The sequence below is a fragment of the Oncorhynchus mykiss genome, chromosome 15, assembly GCF_057628025.1.
Source record: "Oncorhynchus mykiss isolate SJ-2025 chromosome 15, ASM5762802v1, whole genome shotgun sequence".
In the NCBI taxonomy this organism is placed as follows: domain Eukaryota; kingdom Metazoa; phylum Chordata; class Actinopteri; order Salmoniformes; family Salmonidae; genus Oncorhynchus; species Oncorhynchus mykiss.
In genome coordinates this window covers 54293676-54314529 of record NC_143036.1, presented here as the reverse complement: position 1 = coordinate 54314529, position 20854 = coordinate 54293676, and the positions used below count along the sequence as shown (strand labels likewise).

General features: G+C 44.3%; 1 protein-coding gene across 8 annotated transcripts in view; it reads left to right on the top strand.

Moving 5' to 3' along the window:
• Positions 1 to 20854, top strand: part of LOC110490257 (dedicator of cytokinesis protein 4) — a 146289-nt gene that overhangs the window by 78613 nt on the left and 46822 nt on the right. For all 8 annotated transcript variants that reach the window (XM_090200376.1, XM_036944557.2, XM_090200375.1 and 5 more), the window contains exons 14-25: positions 953 to 1077; positions 1757 to 1919; positions 5765 to 5871; positions 7765 to 7918; positions 8993 to 9090; positions 9324 to 9407; positions 10172 to 10272; positions 14094 to 14175; positions 14600 to 14770; positions 17961 to 18153; positions 18512 to 18648; positions 19451 to 19585. In XM_090200376.1, the coding sequence (XP_090056502.1) occupies positions 953 to 1077; positions 1757 to 1919; positions 5765 to 5871; positions 7765 to 7918; positions 8993 to 9090; positions 9324 to 9407; positions 10172 to 10272; positions 14094 to 14175; positions 14600 to 14770; positions 17961 to 18153; positions 18512 to 18648; positions 19451 to 19585 (1550 nt within the window). The remainder of the gene's footprint in view (positions 1 to 952; positions 1078 to 1756; positions 1920 to 5764; positions 5872 to 7764; positions 7919 to 8992; positions 9091 to 9323; positions 9408 to 10171; positions 10273 to 14093; positions 14176 to 14599; positions 14771 to 17960; positions 18154 to 18511; positions 18649 to 19450; positions 19586 to 20854) is intronic.

Genomic DNA, 20854 nt, shown 5'->3' with positions numbered 1-20854 from the left:
GTGACAGTGACAGCATGGAATTCAAATCAGGAGATGGACAGGTGAGAGAGGGAGAAAAGAGAACATCTCCGCTTAGGAGAAATGAGTAGCCCTGTTCCACCACCGCAATGCCCAGATGCTCTCGGACTATGAGAGAAAACATAATCCCTATGCACTTCCTTCATCGGACTATCAGTGTTTTCTGGGGTGATCCATGTCTCCGTCAGGGCCAAAACGTCAAGGGACTGAAGGGCAGCATAGGCTGAGATGAACTCTGCGTTCTTGACCGCTGTTCCAAACACGTGTCAGAGAACACAGAATTCCACATGGGATGTTTGCACAGTATACACTACATTAGAACGGTTGCAGCCAAGGGGTGGGAAGAGTCTGTAAAGCCTATCGGGAGAGGTGAGAGAGTGGTGTGGAGCCTTCCTCGAACAACTTTGTTTCAGCGACGGTCTTAGTTTTGTGACATAACCGCCAATGACACGACCCCCGCTTACACCTCCCTGTACTAATTGCCGATTGTCTAGGAGAGATGAAACCACTCCACATCCAATACTGTCACTGGTTACAAAAACAAGTCACAAATTGATCTACCCCTCGATCCTGGTTGATGTGTCAACAATCACCTGAGATTTAATAGCAGTCAGCAGTTCGCACACCAAGTAGGCCACTGGGTAGACAGGCAGCACTTAAAGTCGATGGCCCTCGCTAGCAAAAAGGCCGTACTAGAACACAACAGACAGACCAAAAAATATATACCTCTCACTCCTGGAAATATCAGGAGTCCTCTAGCTATAGAATGAAGCAAATTACTAATGTTTCTACATTGAAAATAGAATCAATCAAACACTAGATGAGGGCGTCTGTTACTTCGACCACGAAAGAGAACACGGCACCGCAGGCCGAAACGTGGCTTAAGTTTACTCACACACAGGTTATTGGAACCACTCTGTTCACTCTCCTGCAGGAGAGATGAGGAATGACCTGTACATGACGCTGGAGAAAGGAGAGTTTGAGAAAGGAGGGAAGAGCGTTGCCAGGAACGTGGAGATCACGGTCTATGTGTTGGACATCGAAGGCCAGGTCATGAAGGTAAGATGACACATTCCTTAATTACTCCATTCATTACTTTGAGCAAGTTTAGTTTTTCATATTACAGCCATGATTGGGCTTTCAATTCTCATAGCTGTACTGTATCAGTCAGGCTGAACGAGGCTAAGGTTGTCTAATGTCGAAGGCCTATATGGGTACGTCTGGTTGAGTGTTGATGAGGATGAGTGTTGGTCCATTGGTAGGTTACTCGTTTTCTCTGTAAAAACACTGTGGTTTCCTGATCAGACAGGATGCTGCTGCCATACACAGAAAATAGATTTGATTCTGCTGCCAGTAGAGCTCTCCTCTGCATGCAACCCTGTCACTCACTCCGTACAGAGCGAGAGACAGAGAGTGCTGTGCGTCACAGGTCCAGTAAACAGTGTGTGTGTCCTGCAATCTCCCTCCTCTCGCCATTTCTTGCTTTCATCTCCACCTACCTATTAACACCCCTCTCTCCCCACTCTCTCCTCTCCCCTCTGCCCTCTCTTATCTACCCCTCCTCTGTTTCCTCTCTCCTCTGCCCTCTCTTATCTACCCCTCCTCTCTTTCCTCTCCCCTCTCTCCCCATCTATCCTATCTCTCCTCCCTCCCTCCTTTCTCTCCCCTCTCTTTATCCTCCCCCTCTTTCTCTACCGCCCTACCTCTCTACCTCTCTCCTGTTCTCTCTCTCCTCCAGAGTTATGTAGCGGCTGGTTCAGGGGAGCCTGGTGGGGATGAGTACCACTCCTTTGTGCTCTACCACAACAACAGTCCCCGCTGGGCTGAGCAGATCAAACTACCCATCCCTGTGGACATGTTCAGGGGCTCTCATGTCCGCTTTGAGTTCAGACACTGCTCCAGTAAGACACTACCGTACTCTACCACTACTCTGGGATAGTGTATTGTTTGTGTGGGGGAAGAAGGATGCTTGTGTGTGTACGTTTTTCTGGTTGTGTGTGTGTGTGTGTGTGTGTGTGTGTGTGTTTACTGCACACTTAGCTGTGTAAACTCCCACAGCAGCCCACCCTAATGAACCCAACTGATGACCTGGCCCGTCAGTCTGTCTGTTCACCCTGTTGCGTGAGTGACCATTCACTCTGGCTCTCACTCTTTGCTGGAGATCCTTACCACACACTGCACTGTTAATTTCACCTTGTGTGGGTTGTTATTACGCCCTGGTGTCATCATGCTGCTCCAATATTGTGTACTCCAATATTACTATATACACTACCTTTCAAAAGTTTGGGTCACTTAGAAATGTCCTTGTTTCCCATGAAAACATACATGAAACGAGTTACAAAATGAATAGGAAATATAGTCAAGACATTGACAAGGTTATAAATAATGATTTTTAATTGAAATAATAATTGTGTCCTTCCAACTTTGCTTTCGTCAAAGAATCCGCCATTTGCAGCAATTACAGCCTTGCAAACCTTTGGCATTCTAGTTGTAAATTTGTTGAGGTAATCTGAAGAAATTTCACCCCATGCTTCCTGAAGCACCTCCCACACGTTGGATTGGCTTGATGGGCACGCATGTACCATACGGTCAAGCTGCTCCCACAACAGCTCAATAGGGTTGAGATCCGGTGACTGTGTTGGCCAGTCCATCATAGACAGAATACCAGCTGACTGTTTCATCCCTAAATAGTTTGGAGCTGTGCTTTGGGTGATTGTCCTGTTGTAGGAGGAAATTGGCTCCAATTAAGCTCCGTCCACAGGGTATGGCATAGTGTTGTAAAATGAAGTGATAGCCTTGCTTCTTCAAGATCCCTTTTACCCTGTACAAATCTCCCACTTTACCATCACCAAAGCACCCCCAGGCCATCACATTGCCTCCACCATGCTTGACAGATGGCATCACAAGCACTCCTCCAGCATCTTTTCATTTTTTCTGCGTCTCACTAATGTATTTCTTTGTGATCCGAACACCTCAAACTTATATTCCTCTATCCAGTGTCTGTGTTATTTTGGCCATCTTAGTCTTTTCTTATTATTAGCCAGTCTGAGATATGGCTTTTTCTTTGCAACTCTGCATAGAAGGCCAGCATCCCGGAGTCGTCTCTTCACTGTTGACGATGAGACTGGTGTTTTGCGGGTACTATTTAATGAAGCTACCAGTTGATAACGTGGGGCGTCTGTTTCTCAAACTAGACACTCTAATGTACTTGTCTTCTTGCTTAGTTGTGCACCGGGGCCGCCCACTCCTCTTTCTATTCTGGTTAGGGCCAGTTTGTGCTGTTCTGTGAAGGGAATAGTACACAACGTTGTACACGATCTTCAGTTTCTTGGACATTTCTCGCATGGAATAGTCTTCATTTCTCAGAACAAGAATAGACTGGTGATTTTCAGAAGAAAGTATTTGTTTCTGGACATTTTGAGCCTGTAATAAAACCCACAAATGTTGTTGCTCCAGATACTCAACTAGTTTACAGAAGGCCAGTTGTATTGCTTCTTTAATCAAGACAACAGTTTTCAGCTGTGCTAACATAAGGGTTTTCTAATGATCAATTAGCCTTTTTAAAATGATAAACTTAGCTGACACAATGTGTCATTGGAACACAGGAGGGATGGTTGCTGATAATGGGCCTCTGTACGCCTATGTAGATATTCCATAAAGAATCTGCCGTTTCCAGCTACAATAGTTATTTACAATATTAACAAGGACATTTTCTAAGTGACCCCACACTTTTGAACGGTAGTGTACATGTTTTGTATTATGAGACTAATATCAAGTCAGTCATGACTCCTCTTATGTGTGATTTGGGGATAACAGATTCTCTCACACTAAATGTGGATATGCTCTGTGGCCCTGTAGAATTTGGAGGCCGGTTCAGTTGATATTAGGTTATTAATGCCGACTCTATCTCTCTAAAGGAACTTTAGCTTGCGATGATCCTGAAGCACAGCCAGTGATATTATGGGTGTGGAGTGTTTACTGTTTGTCAGGTGCTATTTTTAGCCCACTGTCGAGGCTAACCTGCCCAGAGAACAGATGACAAACACAACTGAAGCACAAGTCAAGAACATTACAACACACAACAACTTTACCCACAACACCACCACCACCTACCGTGTCTCACAGACATCTAACACCAATATCTTACATTTGGTGGTGGCTACAGTGATTGCAGTTTGAGCTTCTACTTTGTTTCTATGGTAACCGCTAGCTGTTGAGACTCTGGGGCCATTGTTGACAACAATTTTTCAGTGCGAGCCGCTATTTGCTAGATGACGTTTCGCCGTTGCCACGACGATGTCACAGCACCAATTTCTTGCCGCGGTATCTGATGTAGTGTTTTCACCCCCACTCCCACCGCACCCCCTCTTGTGCTTCTCTGCCTGTCTGAAAACCCGCAAAAATCAAGTCGCTAAATTGGCGACAATGTGTGGGGCAGAAGCTGCAAGGTCAGAGGTCACAGGTGGGTCAGAGGTCAGGGGAGACATTTACAGAGATCTGTGGGCTTATTTAGATTCAAGAGTTGCAGCGGAGGCACCACGATGTGATTTCAATTGACTTAATATGTACGTTAACTTTTCAATTGACATTAGCAACGGACGGTCATGTTATCGTAAGCTTATGAGGTATGCAGGGAGGGTGCACCGGTACAGTACAGTGTGACTCAGCTATACACCTTTTGCCAGCCTTTTGGGCGTTGTTGCAGAGAGAGAGTTTGGGGGCTTGGCAACAGACATTCTTGCACTGCAGCTTAAAATTGACCGTAAATATCCCAGTCACGTTAGCCAAACTGTAGCCGTTAGCCAGTAAGCATGTTAACCACAAACTATTAAACTACCCTTACAAAGCAATGTTGCAGTTTTGAAACTGCAGTAAAAGTGCAGTACCTTCAGCCGACTGTGGTATTTTGGACACAGTAATTGCAGAAGGACTGCAGTTATACTGCACTCTGACTGCAATCTTTTTTTGTAAGGGTATGCAAGAAATATGTCTTCATCTTAACAATATTACACACTTGAATAATGCAACAATTCACAAGCATGTGTAGACAACAATAAATATAATGATTGTCCGTACACTCATTACGTTTTAGCTTCAAGACAAAAGCAGTTATTGCTAGCTAGCTAGACGTGAGCATTTCACAGCTTTACATGACAGTAATTAGTAATTAGTCTATTCTTAATTAGTCTATTCTGGAATCTCCTTCAACATTCGTCAGTGTAAAAAGGGCCTGTGTCTCAGAATCTCCTCATATTCCTCTTCCAGGCCTGTAGTTGAGCGAGTCTTAGTATGTCTCCCTCTCCCACGACACCTCTCATGTGATGTCCACCTCCTGCTCTGACACAATGCTGCCCTTATGGGCATACTGCAGCCTCTACACAACTATGACTCATAGGTGTTGTTTTTCAACCTGCTACCTTAAAGGTGCCATTTTCCCTCACTTCCCCCAAGGCTCTTAAAATAGAGATTAGAGCTTTCGGGTTGAACGGATGCATAACACGGGAGTCTGGTGAGGGGAGGATGGCTCATAATAATGGCTGGAGTGGAGTAAATGGAATGAACTCCATTCCAGCCATTGTTGTAGCGCCGTCTTCCCCAATGAAGGTGCCACCAGCCACCTGTGATGCGCAACGGCGCCGTCTAGTGCTCTATAGTATAGCTGTCTGATCGTAGGGTAGCCGAGAGTAGCGGCGACCTGTGTGTTTTCCCGGGACAGTGACGTTGGAATGTGTGCTGTGTTCCACAGCCAAAGACAAAGGAGAGAAGAAGCTGTTTGGCTACTCCTTCGTTCATCTGATGCAGGAGGACGGACGGACACTGCCGGACGGCACCCACGAGCTCATCATTCACAAGGTACCGGGGTCCTACTGTGTGCACGCACGCACACACGCAGTCATTTCTCACTCGTCCACCGTGGTAGTCGTCACTTAGGTAGGCGCTCCACGTTAGTGGCGGATGAGTCAGTCCATGCCGTTTAACGCATGGACTGAGACCTTGAGGGGGGAAAACGCTGTAATAATGCAGTCCCGGTATTATTATTATTGATTTGGGGCTGCTTGGCTCCACAGTGAAGGCTTAGGTGGGTCAGGTGCTTCAGCAATGAGCAGGCTAGCAGGATGATGAGTAATATCTGTGTATGTGATGTCCACTAACCGTGTGTGTGTGTGTGTGTGTGTGTGTGTGTGTGTGTGTGTGTGTGTGTGTGTGTGTGTGTGTGCGCACACGCTGGGTGGGTGGGTGGGTATTTTCTGTGAGCACTCACTCAAACATGCACAAATACACACACACACACACGCATATCACATGCTCACACGGCTATTTCCCGTTGAGACTTTTCCAGCTCATACTCTGTCATAAACAGGCGCTTGCCATCCCAGCTGGTTTTTATTGCTACCCCAGTAAGCTCTCCACTTAACACATGCCCTGTCCAAAGCAAACAGCAGCTAAACCAACCCTCAGGCATTGCCAATTAAACATAGCTCTGCACTACGGGGCCTGTTTTGGGTGTAGCTCTGAGTAATTGCAGGTTGAGATAGACGGGGCTAGGGAGCATAAGCTGCAGAGACAGAGGTTACAGAGCACACAATAGTTTGCTGCAGGCTAGCAAGGAACTGTTCTGAGAGACGTGCAGGGCTCGTTAGCACCTAAGGCAGGGTAAGAGAGCATGCACGGGTTGTGGATAGTCTGGACTATTCTGAGACGGAGAAAGACACACAGGCAGGGTTAAAGAGGTTTTGTCCTGAAAGAGAGACAACATAATCCAAGGTACTGTAGAGAGACCGACAGGTTATAGGTTGTGTAGACCCATCTTAGTTGGACAGTCCTACAGAGAGAGAACAGAGGAGTTGAGACAGTAGGAAGAACCGTTATGCAGACACTCCCTCCCTGTGGTTCTGGGCTTGGCTCTCTGCAGGTTGACCCCGCTGCTCTTTCCTCGTCCAGCTCACCACCTCATTAAGAAGACTCCCACTACTGACAGGTCATTTCCCCTAACGCAGGAGAAACCGAGAGATTTAAAAAAAACACCTTGGCCTGGCTTCAGATGCGTGAAGTGCTATAATTCACAACAAATACAGCTGCTTTTGGAGCCTTGCGCTTTGAAGTGCGTACACGCGTCTCCCCTTTTGTGGCTCTCTGATGTGCTATTACCTGAGACAGCCGGTTCTCCGTAGGATTTTAGGGGAGTTGAGGGGAGTCTTCTTGTGTTGCTTTCCATTGGCGTAGAAAATCCACTTACCGTCAGATGGAAGTCAGGTCAAAAAGCTGAAAGAAATTGACGTGGCCTAGTTCCTCATCGCCAAAATGGGGAAGAGGGATTCAGCACTAACCACGTGTAGGCGTCAGCGTGGGAGTAGCCTGCCTGAACTGTTAGTCAGAACACACTTAAACACGAGCTTCAAAATACTTTCCAGTCTGTGCCGATACATTAGAAAGCATGGCTAAAATAATTTAAAGTTGGAGAAATGGAAAATGCACAGTGCTCACTTTATAGTGTCCCCAGCCCTTTGCCATGTTTAATTGAAAGAAATATACTGTAGTTTGAATGATGGTGATAATAATAATAATATATTAAATCCCACCATGAGCACTTTCAGGGGTGTATGGAAGCAGCATATTGTAGTGGAAGAAACTCCTTAATGTTTGAGAATGCAGTTAAGTAACGAACCAAATACCGTAGTACATTAGCCTTTTTCTCCAGTCTCCTGTAGTGGCTCTAACCCACTGCTGCATCTCTGCTCCTTTCAGTGTGAGGAGAATGCTAACCTCCAGGACTCGAGCTGCTACCTCAAGCTGCCCTTCTCCAAAGCCAATCTGCCCGGCAACAACCAGGCTGTGAAAGGCACCAAGGAATGTTTTTGGATCACCTCCTTCCTCTGCTCCACTAAACTCACACAGAATGGTAAGAGTGGAAGTCAAAAGTACTAGAGCATGCATCTGCACGGTAGACCTACACCCGAACCAGTAGACCCACACCTTTCCCACACCACTGTAGGCCTGCTCCAACTTTCTATGGCTCTATTACCCAGCGACAGATCACTTACTAGTGTAAAGTGTAATTGGGTCTGTATCTGACTCGTCCGGAGTCGTTGTCTTGCCTTGAATATTACTGTAGAATTGCTGAATTCTCAAACGGTCTACCACTCCGTGTAAATATTCTGAAACGTGAGCTGCACAAAGTGAGTCGAGACATTGTGCAAGGAATATGTCTAGTTTATTGTCTGGGGAAATACAGGTACTTCCTCACATCTAGACTGACAGCATGTTGCAGACACCTTCAGAAGTGCAGGTGGGAGACTGAGTCCTTTATTCTTCAACCCAGATATTTTATTCACATCGTCTGGGGATTTTAACACCGGGAGAATTGCTTTATGTCTTTTTAAAGCTCGCTACATTATGAGATGGCGTCATTATTTAGATTTTTTGTGCATTGTTTGAATGTAAATGTGTTGTCTTATTATATCTTTTAAATAGAATAGAATTGCATTGTTTTTTTTTTCCCCAGAAGGAGCTTCAGTAATTCAATTATAGCACTTAAACCATACGCCCTCATATTGCTTTGACACAAATGTTCTAGATTTCCCAAATAGTGATGCAAAGTTGTTTCTCTGTACGGAGACTCAGGGTAGTGTATTCAATAACGCTTCTTCATTGCCTTGCCATGATATTGTTTGACAAGACAGCGGCACGTTGCCATTTCATGCAGAAACCCAGGCTACTGTGCAGATGTAGAGTCTTTAATTTGATCACTTTTGTTGCTGAGGAAATGCAAACTTGTGATTTATTTGAATGTAGTTTTTTTTTAGCTGCAGGATTATTTTCCTGCTGTAGCAAACTGGCTCATATTAAGATCCTATATCTGTATGTTTCTCTCTGTGCGGGTGTGTGTGTCTAGGAACCAAGAGTCAACAGTCTCTCACTAACTGAGGTTGTCCATGATGTAACGGTCGTTGTTTCTCTTCACGTGTCTCTGTAGGTGACATGTTAGACCTGCTGAAGTGGAGAGCCCACCCAGAGAGGATCAATGACAGCCTGTTAAAGCTGAAAGAGATCGATGGCTCTGAGATAGTCAAGGTACCGCCCCTCCCCGGGGCCTCCCATCTTCACCCTGATTGGTTCAGGATCACGTCACTCAAACGATGTCCTGTTTAGATTGGCCTTTTTGTGATTTGCTTGAAAAAGTCTGCCCATCTTCAAAACAGAAATGTGTTCTAGATGTGTTTTATAGATGTATCATATGATTGTCACCACGTGATCTCACAGATATTCACTCATGTATGTCTATCGCTCTATCTCTCCCTCACCAGTTTCTACAGGACACACTTGATACACTCTTTGGGATCTTGGACGAGAGTTCTCAGAGGTATGGGCTGAAGGTGTTTGACTGCCTGGTAAGTGGTTACTGCTTCTGGGGTCTTCTATTTCCTAGCATATTGTGTTCTCCCTCCCTGACAGCTAAATCGTTAGTTGATTCGACACACTGCTGGTTGAATGCTGGTTGGAGCCAGGATTGGGATGTCATGACTGCAGAACTAATTGTGTGTGTGTGTGTGTGCGCGCATGAGTTGGGAAGTAGACCAAGCCTCATTAGAGAAGAAGGCCTGTGTCCAATAGTGGCTTACTGTGGTCAGAGAGAAAAAGTGCAATGATGCATGGTGAACACAGACACAGACACACACACACACACACACACACATACACACACACTGGAAGCTTGAGCCAATGGATGTGCTTAATATTGTAATGCTTCACAGCCTTCGCTGATCAATCCCAGACATGCTGAATCACTCTAATATAGAGCTGAGGGATTGATCTGCTTGCAATTGACTTGGTCAATCAATCACTCACTCACTCACTCACTCACTCATTCATTCATTCATCTCTGCTCTGCTCTTCTTCATCATGGGTGAAAGTGAGGCAATCAAACTGCCTTTGTGACTGCATGATGAATGTGAACAACTAAGCCAGTTTGCGTCACATAGGAGGTTAGGTTGAATAAATATATATCTATCTTTTTTGGAATGTAACCTTTATTTAACTAGGCAAGTCAGTTAAGAACAAATTCTTATTTACAATGACGTTCGTTGTTGGCTAAATAAAGAGTGTTGCATTTTGTGGCAAGCATGTGACTGAGTTATTTCCCTTCCTCTTTCAGGTCCACATCATTAACCTGCTACAGGACAGCAAGTTCCATCATTTCAAGCCCGTCATGGACACCTACATCGAGAGTCATTTTGCTGGAGCCTTGTCTTACAGGTGTGTTTCTCTCTTTCTCCTCCTAGGGTGTATTATGGTTGTTTTACGTTTGTCCTATGGTAAGACCTACGGTATACTACCTGGTGATAATGGTGGGCGGCAAAAGGTGCTTCAGTGGTGTGAACGAGTCACCTGCGGCGCCACCTGTTTGAAAACTATAAGTAGGATCATGTGTCCTCAATGTCTCACGTTGATTTGGGCCTGCAAGCACACACTTCCTGCCACATACGCTCACTGTTCCTCAGACGCTGTGCTGTCGCCTCCAACTCACATTGTGATACACTCACACTGTTCTGCCCACACTGCCTGCTAAGCGCTCACACTGCTCATTTCTCACTAACACCCCTCTCCTGTCAGGCTCACAGCTAAAGCGCTCACCTCTCCCTCACCTAAAATAAACTCAATAAACTCACCCTCCTATATAGAGAGAGTGTGTTGCCTGCCTCTAGACTCATCGTCTACGGTGGTTTAGTTGAGTTGTTCAGTGACTTCAGTAGGATATGATACTGTATGTACACTATACACTACCGTTCAAAAGTTTTGGGTCACTTAGAAATGTCCTTGTTTTTCATGAAAACATACATGAAATGAGTTGCAAAATGAATAGGAAATATGGTCAAGACGTTGACAAGGTTATAAATAACAATTTATAATTGAAATAATAATTGTGTCCTTCAAGCGTTGCTTTTGTCAAAGAATCCTCCTTTTTCAGTAATTACAGCCTTGCAGCCTTTGGCATTCTAGTTGTCAATTTGTTGAGGTACTGTGAAGAGATTTCACCCCATGCTTCCTGAAGCACCTCCCACAAGTTGGATTGGCTTGATGGGCACTTCTTACGGTCAAGCTGCTCCCACAACAGCTCAATAGGGTTGAGATACGGTGGCTGTGCTGGCCAGTCCATCATAGACAGAATACCAGTTGACTGCTTCATCCCTAAATAATTCTTGCATAGTTTGGAGCTGTGCTTTGGGTCATTGTCCTGTTGTAGGAGGAAACTGGCTCCAACTAAGTGCTGTCCAGAGGGTATGGCATGGCGTTGCAAAATCGAGTGATTGCCTTCAAGATCCCTTTTACTCTGTACAAATCTCCCACTTAACCACCACCAAAGCACCCACAGACCATCACATTGACTCCACCATGCTTGTGAGATGGCATCAAGCACTCCTCCAGGATCTTTTCATTTTTCTGCATCACACGAATGTTCTTCTTTGTGATCCGAACACCTCAAACTTAGATTTTTCTGTCCATAACACCTTTTTCCAATCTTCCTCTGTCCAGTGTCTGTGTTCTTTTGCCCATCTTAATGTTTTCTTTTTATTGGCCAGTCTGAGATATGGCTTTTTCTTTGCAACTCTGCCTAGAAGGCCAGCATCCCGGTGTCGCTCTTCACTGTTGATGTTGAGACTCGTTTTTTGAGGGTACTATTTAATAAAGCTGAGGACTTGTGAGGTGTCTGTTTCTCAAACTAGACACTCTAATGTACTTGTCCTCTTGCTCAGTTGTGCACCGGGGCCTCCCACTCCTCTTTCTATTCTGGTTAGGGCCAGTTTGCGCTGTTCTGTGACGGGAGTAGTACACAGCGTTGTGCGAGGTCTTCAGTTTCTTGGTAATTTCGCACATGGAATAGCCTTAATTACTCAGAATAAGAATAGACTGACGAGTTTCAGAAGAAAGGTCTTTGTTTCTGGCCATTTTGAACCTATAATCGAACCCACAAATGTTGATGCTCCAGATACTCAACTAGTCTAAAGAAGGTCAGTTTTATTGCTTCTTTAATCAGTACAACAGTTTTCAGCTGTGCTAACATAATTGCAAAATAGTTTCCTAATGATCAATTAGTATTTTACTGTGATAAACTTGGATTAGCTAACACAACGTGCCAATGGAACACAGGAGTGCTGATAATGGGCCTCTGTACGCCTATGTAGATATTCCATAAAAAATCTGCCGTTTTATAGCTACAATAGTCATTTACAAAATTAACCATGTCTACACTGTATTGCTGATCAATTTGATGTTATTTTAATTGACAAAAATTGTGAACGGTAGTGTATATGCAAAGGTATGTGGACACCCCTTCAAATTAGTGTATATGGCTGTTTCAGCCACACCCGTTGCTGACAGGTGTATAAAATCAAGCACACAGCCATGCAATCTCCATAGACAAACATTGGCAGTAGAATGGCCTTACTGAAGAACTCAGTGACTTTCAATGTGGCACCGTCATAGGATGCCACCTTTCCAACAAGTCAGTTCGTCAAATTTCTGCCCTGCTATAGCTGACCCGGTGAAATGTAAGTGCTGTTATTGTGAAGTGGAAATGTTTAGGAGCAACAATGGCTCAGCTGTGAAGTGGTAGGCCACACAAGCTCACAGAATGTGAGTGCTGAAGCCCGTAGCGTGTAAAAAATCGTCTGTCCTCCGTTGCAACTGTTCATTGGGAGCTTCATGAAATGGGTTTTCATGGACAAGCAGCCACACAAGCCTAAGATCACCATCCACAATGCCAAGCGTCGGCTGGAATGGTGTAAAGCTTACTGCCATTGGATTCTGGAGCAGTGGAAACGCGTTATCTGAAGTGATGAATCACACTTCACTATCTCGCAGTCTGACAGACGAATCTAGGTTTGGCGGATGCCAGGAGAACGCTAACTGTCCGACTGCATTGTGCCAACTGTAAAGTTTGGTGGAGGAGGAATAATGTTCTGGGGCTGTTTTACATGGTTTGGGCTAGGTCCCTTAGTTCTAGTGAAGGGAAATCTTAATGCTACAACACACAATGCCATTCTAGACAATTCTGCACTTCCAACTTTGTGGCAACAGTTTGGTGAAGGCCCTTTCCTGTTTCCGCATGACAATGCCCCCGTGCACAAAACGAGGTCCATGTAGAAATTGTTTGTCGATATCGTTGTAGAAGAACTTGACTGGCCTACACAGAGCCTTGACCTCAACCCCATCGAACACCTTTGGGATGAATTGGAATGCCGACTGCGAGCCAGGCCTAATCGCCCAACATCAGTGCCCGACCTCACTAATGCTGTTGTGGCTGAATGGAAGCAAACCTCTGCAGAATGTTCTGACGTCTAGTGGAAAGCCTTCCCAGAAGAGTGGAGGCTGTTTGCGTGGCAAAAGGGGGGACCAACTCCATATTAATGCTCATGATTTTGGAATGAGTGTGTGTCCACATACTTTTGACCGTGTAGTGTTCCAATTCAGTACTAGAAATAACATTGTGCACTTTATTAGCTGGTTATGTCCAACAAAATGGTGGCTGTCTCTTCAGTACGCTATGTGCCCAAGGGAAAACCAATCAACATGCGATCACGTTCCAATCACAGAAAAGCAGGCGAAACATCTCCCACACAGATGTTCATTCTGTGCAAATGACTGTGCTCTCTCCACCATTTTCCCTTGTACTCCTACTGTCTCTTATGATGTTGTTCAATTATCTGTAAGTGTGTGCTCTCAAACCTGGCCGCTAGTGTTAATACACTACACAGTGTGAATCTGCAATGTTGTTATCGCACCATTGCACTGCCACACACGGATGTTTTCTAAACCAACCCTTGTGTTCTCTTTCTTTTGTTGCATGAACAGAACACAATCGAAGGTTGTTCAGCCCTAGATGTTGTTTATGAACACCATCGCCATACATTTTTACATGCACTGTCAAGCGTTTACTCACGCTACACCAAGGCGTCCTTTGTGTGTTGCGCCTCTGCGATATGTCTGTGGATGCTTGGGGTTGTTGGTGGAAATGCATTGTGATCGCAGGGAAAGGTCGAGGTCAGTAGTTGATGCTAGACGTGTGTCTTTCGCAGGGACCTGATCAAAGTACTGAAGTGGTACGTGGATCGCATCGTAGACGCTGAGCACCAGGATCACATTCAGCAGGTCCTCAATGTGAGTGTGTGCTCCTGAACGCACGCACACACGCACACACACACACACACACACACACACACACACACACACACACACACACACAGAGACCGACAAACAACCAGAAAAACGTACACACACAAGCATCCTTCTTCCCCCACACATAGGATATCTCCGTATCATTCATTAGTCTCTTTTCGCCACCTCTCTCTCATATTGTTGCTGCATGCAGTTTCAAAAAGTAGAAATGCTACACCTTGGGTGTTCGACATTTCCATTACAAGTTACTTTTAATGGCCTAGTAGCACACTTAATTGCAGGGACCCACATCAACGACACTAATATGTTTTCCTATTATGTTTTAAGACCAGTGTTGTCTAGCATTATGGTGGATGAGTGATGTTATCAGTGAGTAACTGTGTGTTACTTTATGCCCCCCCCCCAGGCCACTGAGTACATCTTTAAGTACATCATCCAGTCCCGGCGTCTCTTCGCCCTCGCCACCGGGGGTCAGAGCGAGGAGGAGTTCCGTTGCTGCGTCCACGAGCTGTTCATGTCCATCCGCTTCTTCCTGTCCCAGGAGAACAAGATCACCAGCCCCGTCACGCAGACACAGGTGTGTCGGTGTGTGTGTTTTTCTGACTGTGCGTGTGTGTGTGTGTGCACGCACGTGACATTGACACAGTGGCTTGACGCAGTGCAGACATGAAACATGCCCCACATGATTGATAGAGAGCACAGAGGTTATCAACATTGCATCCTGGTCTGTCTTGCTTTATATGCCATGGGCATTAACAGCAGGAGGCAGGCTTCTCTCTGTGTGTGTGCGTGTTATGTTTCAAGCAATAAGCAATCCCACTTAATTCAGTTTGATTTGTAAGAAAATGTTTTTAATTGAATTTCACGCAGATTATAAACCCTGGAGATACTTTGTAATTCATATTTCATACTTTGTCTTGGGGGGCTGAACAGCACAAAACCAGGCTGAACTGCTCTCCAGGAAGACTAAAACAAAGCTGCTAAACACACCCACAAATAATCTGAATTACACACAGTGTAGCGTGTGTGTCTGTGTGTCTCTGTCTTCAGCTGATGTCTTTGTTTGTACAGACACACACAGTAGTATGAGGGTGTGTGTGTGTGTGTGTGTGTGCCTATGTGCTTATTATACACCAGAGACCCGCTTGTCCTCCTTCCCCCAAATCCTCGAGATCCTAATCTACAGTAATAGATTATGTGTGTGTGTGTGTGTCCCTGCTCTCTCTAGTAATCGTCTCTCTCCAGTGGCTCTCTGTTGGCCTCCAGCCTGTCTCTCCCTTGGGCCCTCCACAGATAATGTGTGGGTCTAATTCAAGGTTGCACACTAAGATATAAGCCACTGGGCTGTGTGTGTGTGTGTGTTTACTGCACACTTAGCTGTGTAAACTCCCACAGCAGCCCACCCTAATGAACCCAACTGATAATGACCTGGCCCGTCACTCTGTCTGTTCACCCTGTTGCGTGAGTGACCATTCACTCTGGCTCTCACTCTCTGCTGGAGATCCTTACCACACACTGCACTGTTATTTTCACCTTGTGTGGGTTGTTATTACGCCCTGGTGTCATCATGCTGCTCCACCTGTCCTCCCTTCCAGTACCACCATGAAATCATTTTAACTAGACACAGAACAGTAACAGTAACCATGCACAGTAACAGTGTGCACCTCTTAGCACAATCGAGTTAAACAAATGGCTGATTGCTGATCTATTGTAATCTTGATCTACAACCGAACAGAACAACGGCTATAGGAGAATGCAGGTCAAGCCACTACTAATCCATGTTAATATTTTTAATGACTGGTATACGTCCACACCATTCCAACATAGAATAGCTGCTTTTTTAAACATACTTAACTACCATTTTCTAGAAGGAAAACTATTTTACTCATATTGTAATTAATTGTAGGTCATATTTCATAGCAACCTGGAAACACTGGACAGTTACTTATAAAGGTAGACTTTGGGCAAAAACGCCAAAAATAATGGCTTTAAACTGTGTAACTGCTCGATGCACCATCACACCAGGTCATTTTTAATTCTTAAAAACAAATTATGAGTAACATATTTGGACACAGAAGTGCCATTTCTTATCGCGCTCCACAGATTCTGTTACAAAAAGAAAACCTGTGAAATGACGTCAACACATGCTGGAGGAGTTACTGGCTAGCTTAAAGTGTCTAGCCTAGCTAACAAACTAGCTATGTCGAGTGCAGCGCTCACGACCAGAACGACACATCGATGAACCACCAAAGGCACACCGTGTTTCTGTTTGAAAAATGAGAAAGAGGAGGAGTTGGACTGTTTTTCGTAGATTGCACACATTTCCAGCAATTCTACACATTTTGCCATGGCTTATGACACGTTCATATGCCATCTGGTGGGTTATAACACAACACAATGTGGATTAAGTCCAGGGGTAGGAATGCTTTCGGAAGGCACTGTAGGTTAGAGATGAGGGATATCAAGATATATTATACTGTAGTGGAATTGTGTTTCTGTACAGGCATAGAATAGACGTTCTGTTGTGTGTGTTGGGGGTCCTAGACTGTATCGGTTGAAGCATTGGTTATTATTGGTTTGATTTGTCATGGGCCACATTTACTGAATATACAGTAGCCTATTTGTTAGTGTAACTGTTGATCACTTTAGGTATAAGCCTCCTCTAGATAAGTGTGTTCTACACCTAAATGGTATGGTTTGAGTAACATTTTCTAATAAGGCACAGGCTAATTTATAGTCAGTATATGTGTTAACCGTGAGTCACTTTCGGTAGAAACCTGTACTACATACTGCTAGATAGTTACTGTGCCTTGCAAAAGTATTCGTCCCCTTGACGTTTTTCCTATTTTGTTGCTTTACAACCTGTAATTTAAATTGATTTTTATTTGGATTTCATGTAATGGACATGCACAAAATAGTCCAAATTGGTGAAGTGAAATTTATTTATTTATTTTACAGAAAAGTATTCACCCCCTTTGCTATGAAGCCCCTAAATAAGATCTGTTGCAACCAATCACCTTCAGAAGTCACAAAGTTAATTAGATTGCACACAGGTGGACTTTATTTAAGTGTCACATGATCTCAGTATATATACACCTGTTCTGAAAGGCCCCAGAGTCTGCAACACCACTAAGCAATGGGCACCCCCAAGCAAGCAACACCATGAAGATCAAGGAGCTCTCCAAACAGGTCAGGGACATCCCACAGAGCACCATAACCTTGAAGGAGCTGCAAAGCTCCACAGCGGAGATTTGAGTATCTGTCCATAGGACCACTTTAAGCCGAACACTCCACAGAGCTGGGCTTTACGGAAGAGTGGCCAGAAAAAGGGGAAACATTTAAATGTCTTGGAATGGCCTAGTCAAAGCCCACACCTCAACCCAATTGAGAATCTGTGGTATGACTTAAAGATTGCTGTACACCAGCGGAACCCATCCAACTTGAAGGAGCTGAAGCAGTTTTGCCTTGAAGAATGGGCAAAAATCCCAGTGGCTAGATGTGCCAAGCTTATAGAGATATATCCCAAGAGACTTGCAGCTGTAATTGCTGCAAAATGTTTTATGCACGCTCAAGTTTTCAGTTTTTTTTTCTTATTTCTTGTTTGTTTCACAATAAAAAATATTTTGCATCTTCAAAGTGGTAGGCATGTTGTGTAAATCAAATGATACAACCCACCCCCCCCAAAAAATCAATTTATTTCCAAAAATGTCAAAGGGGGGAGATACTGTATATTTATACACTGTCTGTTTATGTCTGTGTATTCCAAGGCGGTGTTCCTGAGGACGTTCCCTGCGGTGTACGGGGAGCTGTTGAAGATCTTCACTGTGAGGGAGGTGGCAGGCTTCGTCAGGGAGACGCTGGGCAGCCTGCCTGCCACCGCTCGCGCTGAGTGCCCCCTGGAAGCCGTCAAGCTACATTGCATCGCCAAGACCGTGGAGAGCCAGCTGTACACCAACACAGGTAGGAACGCACGCACGCTCACACAATATTTAATTTACACAACACTCATAAGCAAACATTTGGGGGTTATGTACGCACACACACAACCACACATATCGCACACACATGATTATCCACAATTGCTAGTAATTACATACCTACACAGGCGCACTTGCCAGTTAATTGTAGTTAATGATAATTATATACTCACACAAATAGCTGTGGTAACATTTTATTAGCTGCTTGCTCAGAGGCAAGGCTAGGGGTTAAAATCACACCCAAGAGAGGGATAAAAATAGAAAAACATGTGTTTGAGCAGAACATACATGCTAGTATTTTTGTGTGTGTGTGTTTTCATGTTCAAGTGTGTGTATTCCAGAGTCGAGGTGTATCCTGCTCCCGGTGGTGTTGCGTCTGTTGCAGGCCCACATGCAGGAGCAGAGAGACCTGGTGATGTGTGCCCGTATCCTCACCAGCATGCTCTCTCTCGTCAGGAAGTACGACTCTACCGCCACCGTGAGTACAGCCACAGCAGAGCACCATGGGTAGTGTAGTCTTTTAGGCTGCCACCTCACGGTTAATCATGGACATACTACAAATTGTGCAAGATTTGAAGTTCTGGGTTAATCGAGATTACCTAGCTCACTGTTAATGGCTCAAAAACTGTATTGTTGCCTTGGATATTTGATAACAACAATGTGTATTGTGATCTGAACACAGCTTTGTTTGTTTGCGTGGCGTATTAAAACAAACTAGCAAAACCTGCCAGACTGATAATAGAGTCCAGTAAATCAAGTAACAAAGTAAACAGATAGCTAGGTGCCAGAACAAATAAACAATCCAATCCAGATCCATCAATGAAAAGTGAAAGTGTGGATGTGGCAGTTTGTCCCTATGTTAAGGCTCGTCCTGACCTTGACATGGTGCTGGCCTGTTTAGCTGAGAAGCAGCTAGTCACATGCACACACACACACACACACACACACACACACACACACACACACACACAGAGAGACGGCTGTGAACATGGCTAAGATGAAGTGACAGCAGGAGCAGTCAGTCTGACACACAAACACACACACACACACACACACACACACACACATAGACTGCTGTGAACATGGCTAAGATGAAGTGACAGCAGGAGCAGCCAGTCTGACACACAAACACACACTAATGTGTGTCCAATTTGTTTAAGTATTGGCTAGTGGTCTATCTTTTTGTGTTCTGTATGTTTTCATACTGTCTGTATGGGTAATGATGATCACATGATCACATGTACCTGTGTGAAACTTAATGTGAACTTGTGTGTCCCTAGGAGCCGGTGGTTTCTGAGGAGGTGGATCTGATAGTGGACAGTCTGCTGGTTGTCCTGATGAGGACCATCCTTGAGATCACGAACAGACCACAAGCAGCCGGGACCAATATGAGACTGCAGTTCCAGGACATCACGGTGTGTGTGTGTGACTGCTAGTCATTCGAAATATAGCGTGAGGTTTTAAGGTCAATGATTGAAACTGTATTTGTGGTCAAAGAGAGCTGTACTTCTGTCCTGCTCTTAACCACAGCCGAGTTCAGAGAGAACCATTCTCTTACATTTCCATTTGACATTTTTCCAAATGTCAAACCACCTAAAAAAGTAGAAAATAACCACTTTATTTCTCTCCCAACCTGTTCTGACTGTAGTATTTACAGGTCTTCCATCGGGGTACATGGTCTTCCATCTCTCTCATTGTTATATAGTATGCGTGGCCAGTGTCCCAGATGTTAAAAGCTGTTTCTCTCTCTCTGTCTCTGTCTCTGACTCTCTCTCTCTCTCAATTCAATTCATTTCAATTCAAGGGGCTTTATTGGCATGGTAAACATGTGTTAACATTGCCAAAGCAAGTGAGGTAGATAATATACAAAAGTGAAATAAACAATACATTTTAACAGTAAACATTACACATGCAGAACTTTCAAAACAATAAAGACATTACAAATGTCATATTATATATATATATATATATATATATATATACATATACAGTGTTGTTAAAGTACACAAATCTTGCTGCTGTGATGGCACACTGTGGAATTTCACCCAGTAGATATGGGAGTTTATCAAAATTGGATTTTATTTCGTATTCTTTGTGGATCTGTGTTACCTGAGGGAAATATGTCTCTCTAATATGGTCATACATAGGGCAGGAGGTTAGGAAGTGCAGCTCAGTTTCCACCTCATTTTGTGGGCAGTGAGCACATAGCCTGTCTTCTCTTGAGAGCCATGTCTGCCTACGGCGGCCTTTCTCAATAGCAAGGCTGCTCACTGAGTCTGTACATAGTCAAAGCTTTCCTTGAGTTTGGGTCAATCACAGTGGTCAGGTATTCTGCCACTGTGTACTCTCTGTTTAGGGCCAAATAGCATTCTAGTTTGCTCTGTTTTTTGTTAATTCTTTCCAATGTGTCATCTTTTTGTTTTCTCATGATTTGGTTGGGTCTAATTATCCTGGGGCTCTGTGGGGTGTGTTTGTTGCGTCTGTCTGTCTGTCTGTCTAATTCGCTTTATTGGCATGATGTAACAATGTACATATAGCCAACGCTTAATTTGGATATTTACAATATATAAAAATAAATACAAATGAGAATCAAATTGTCAACGGGACAACAGTAACAACAATAACCAAGTGTCAAAATAACCATACATATAACAATAAGCATACAGAAGAGGACATGTGCAGGT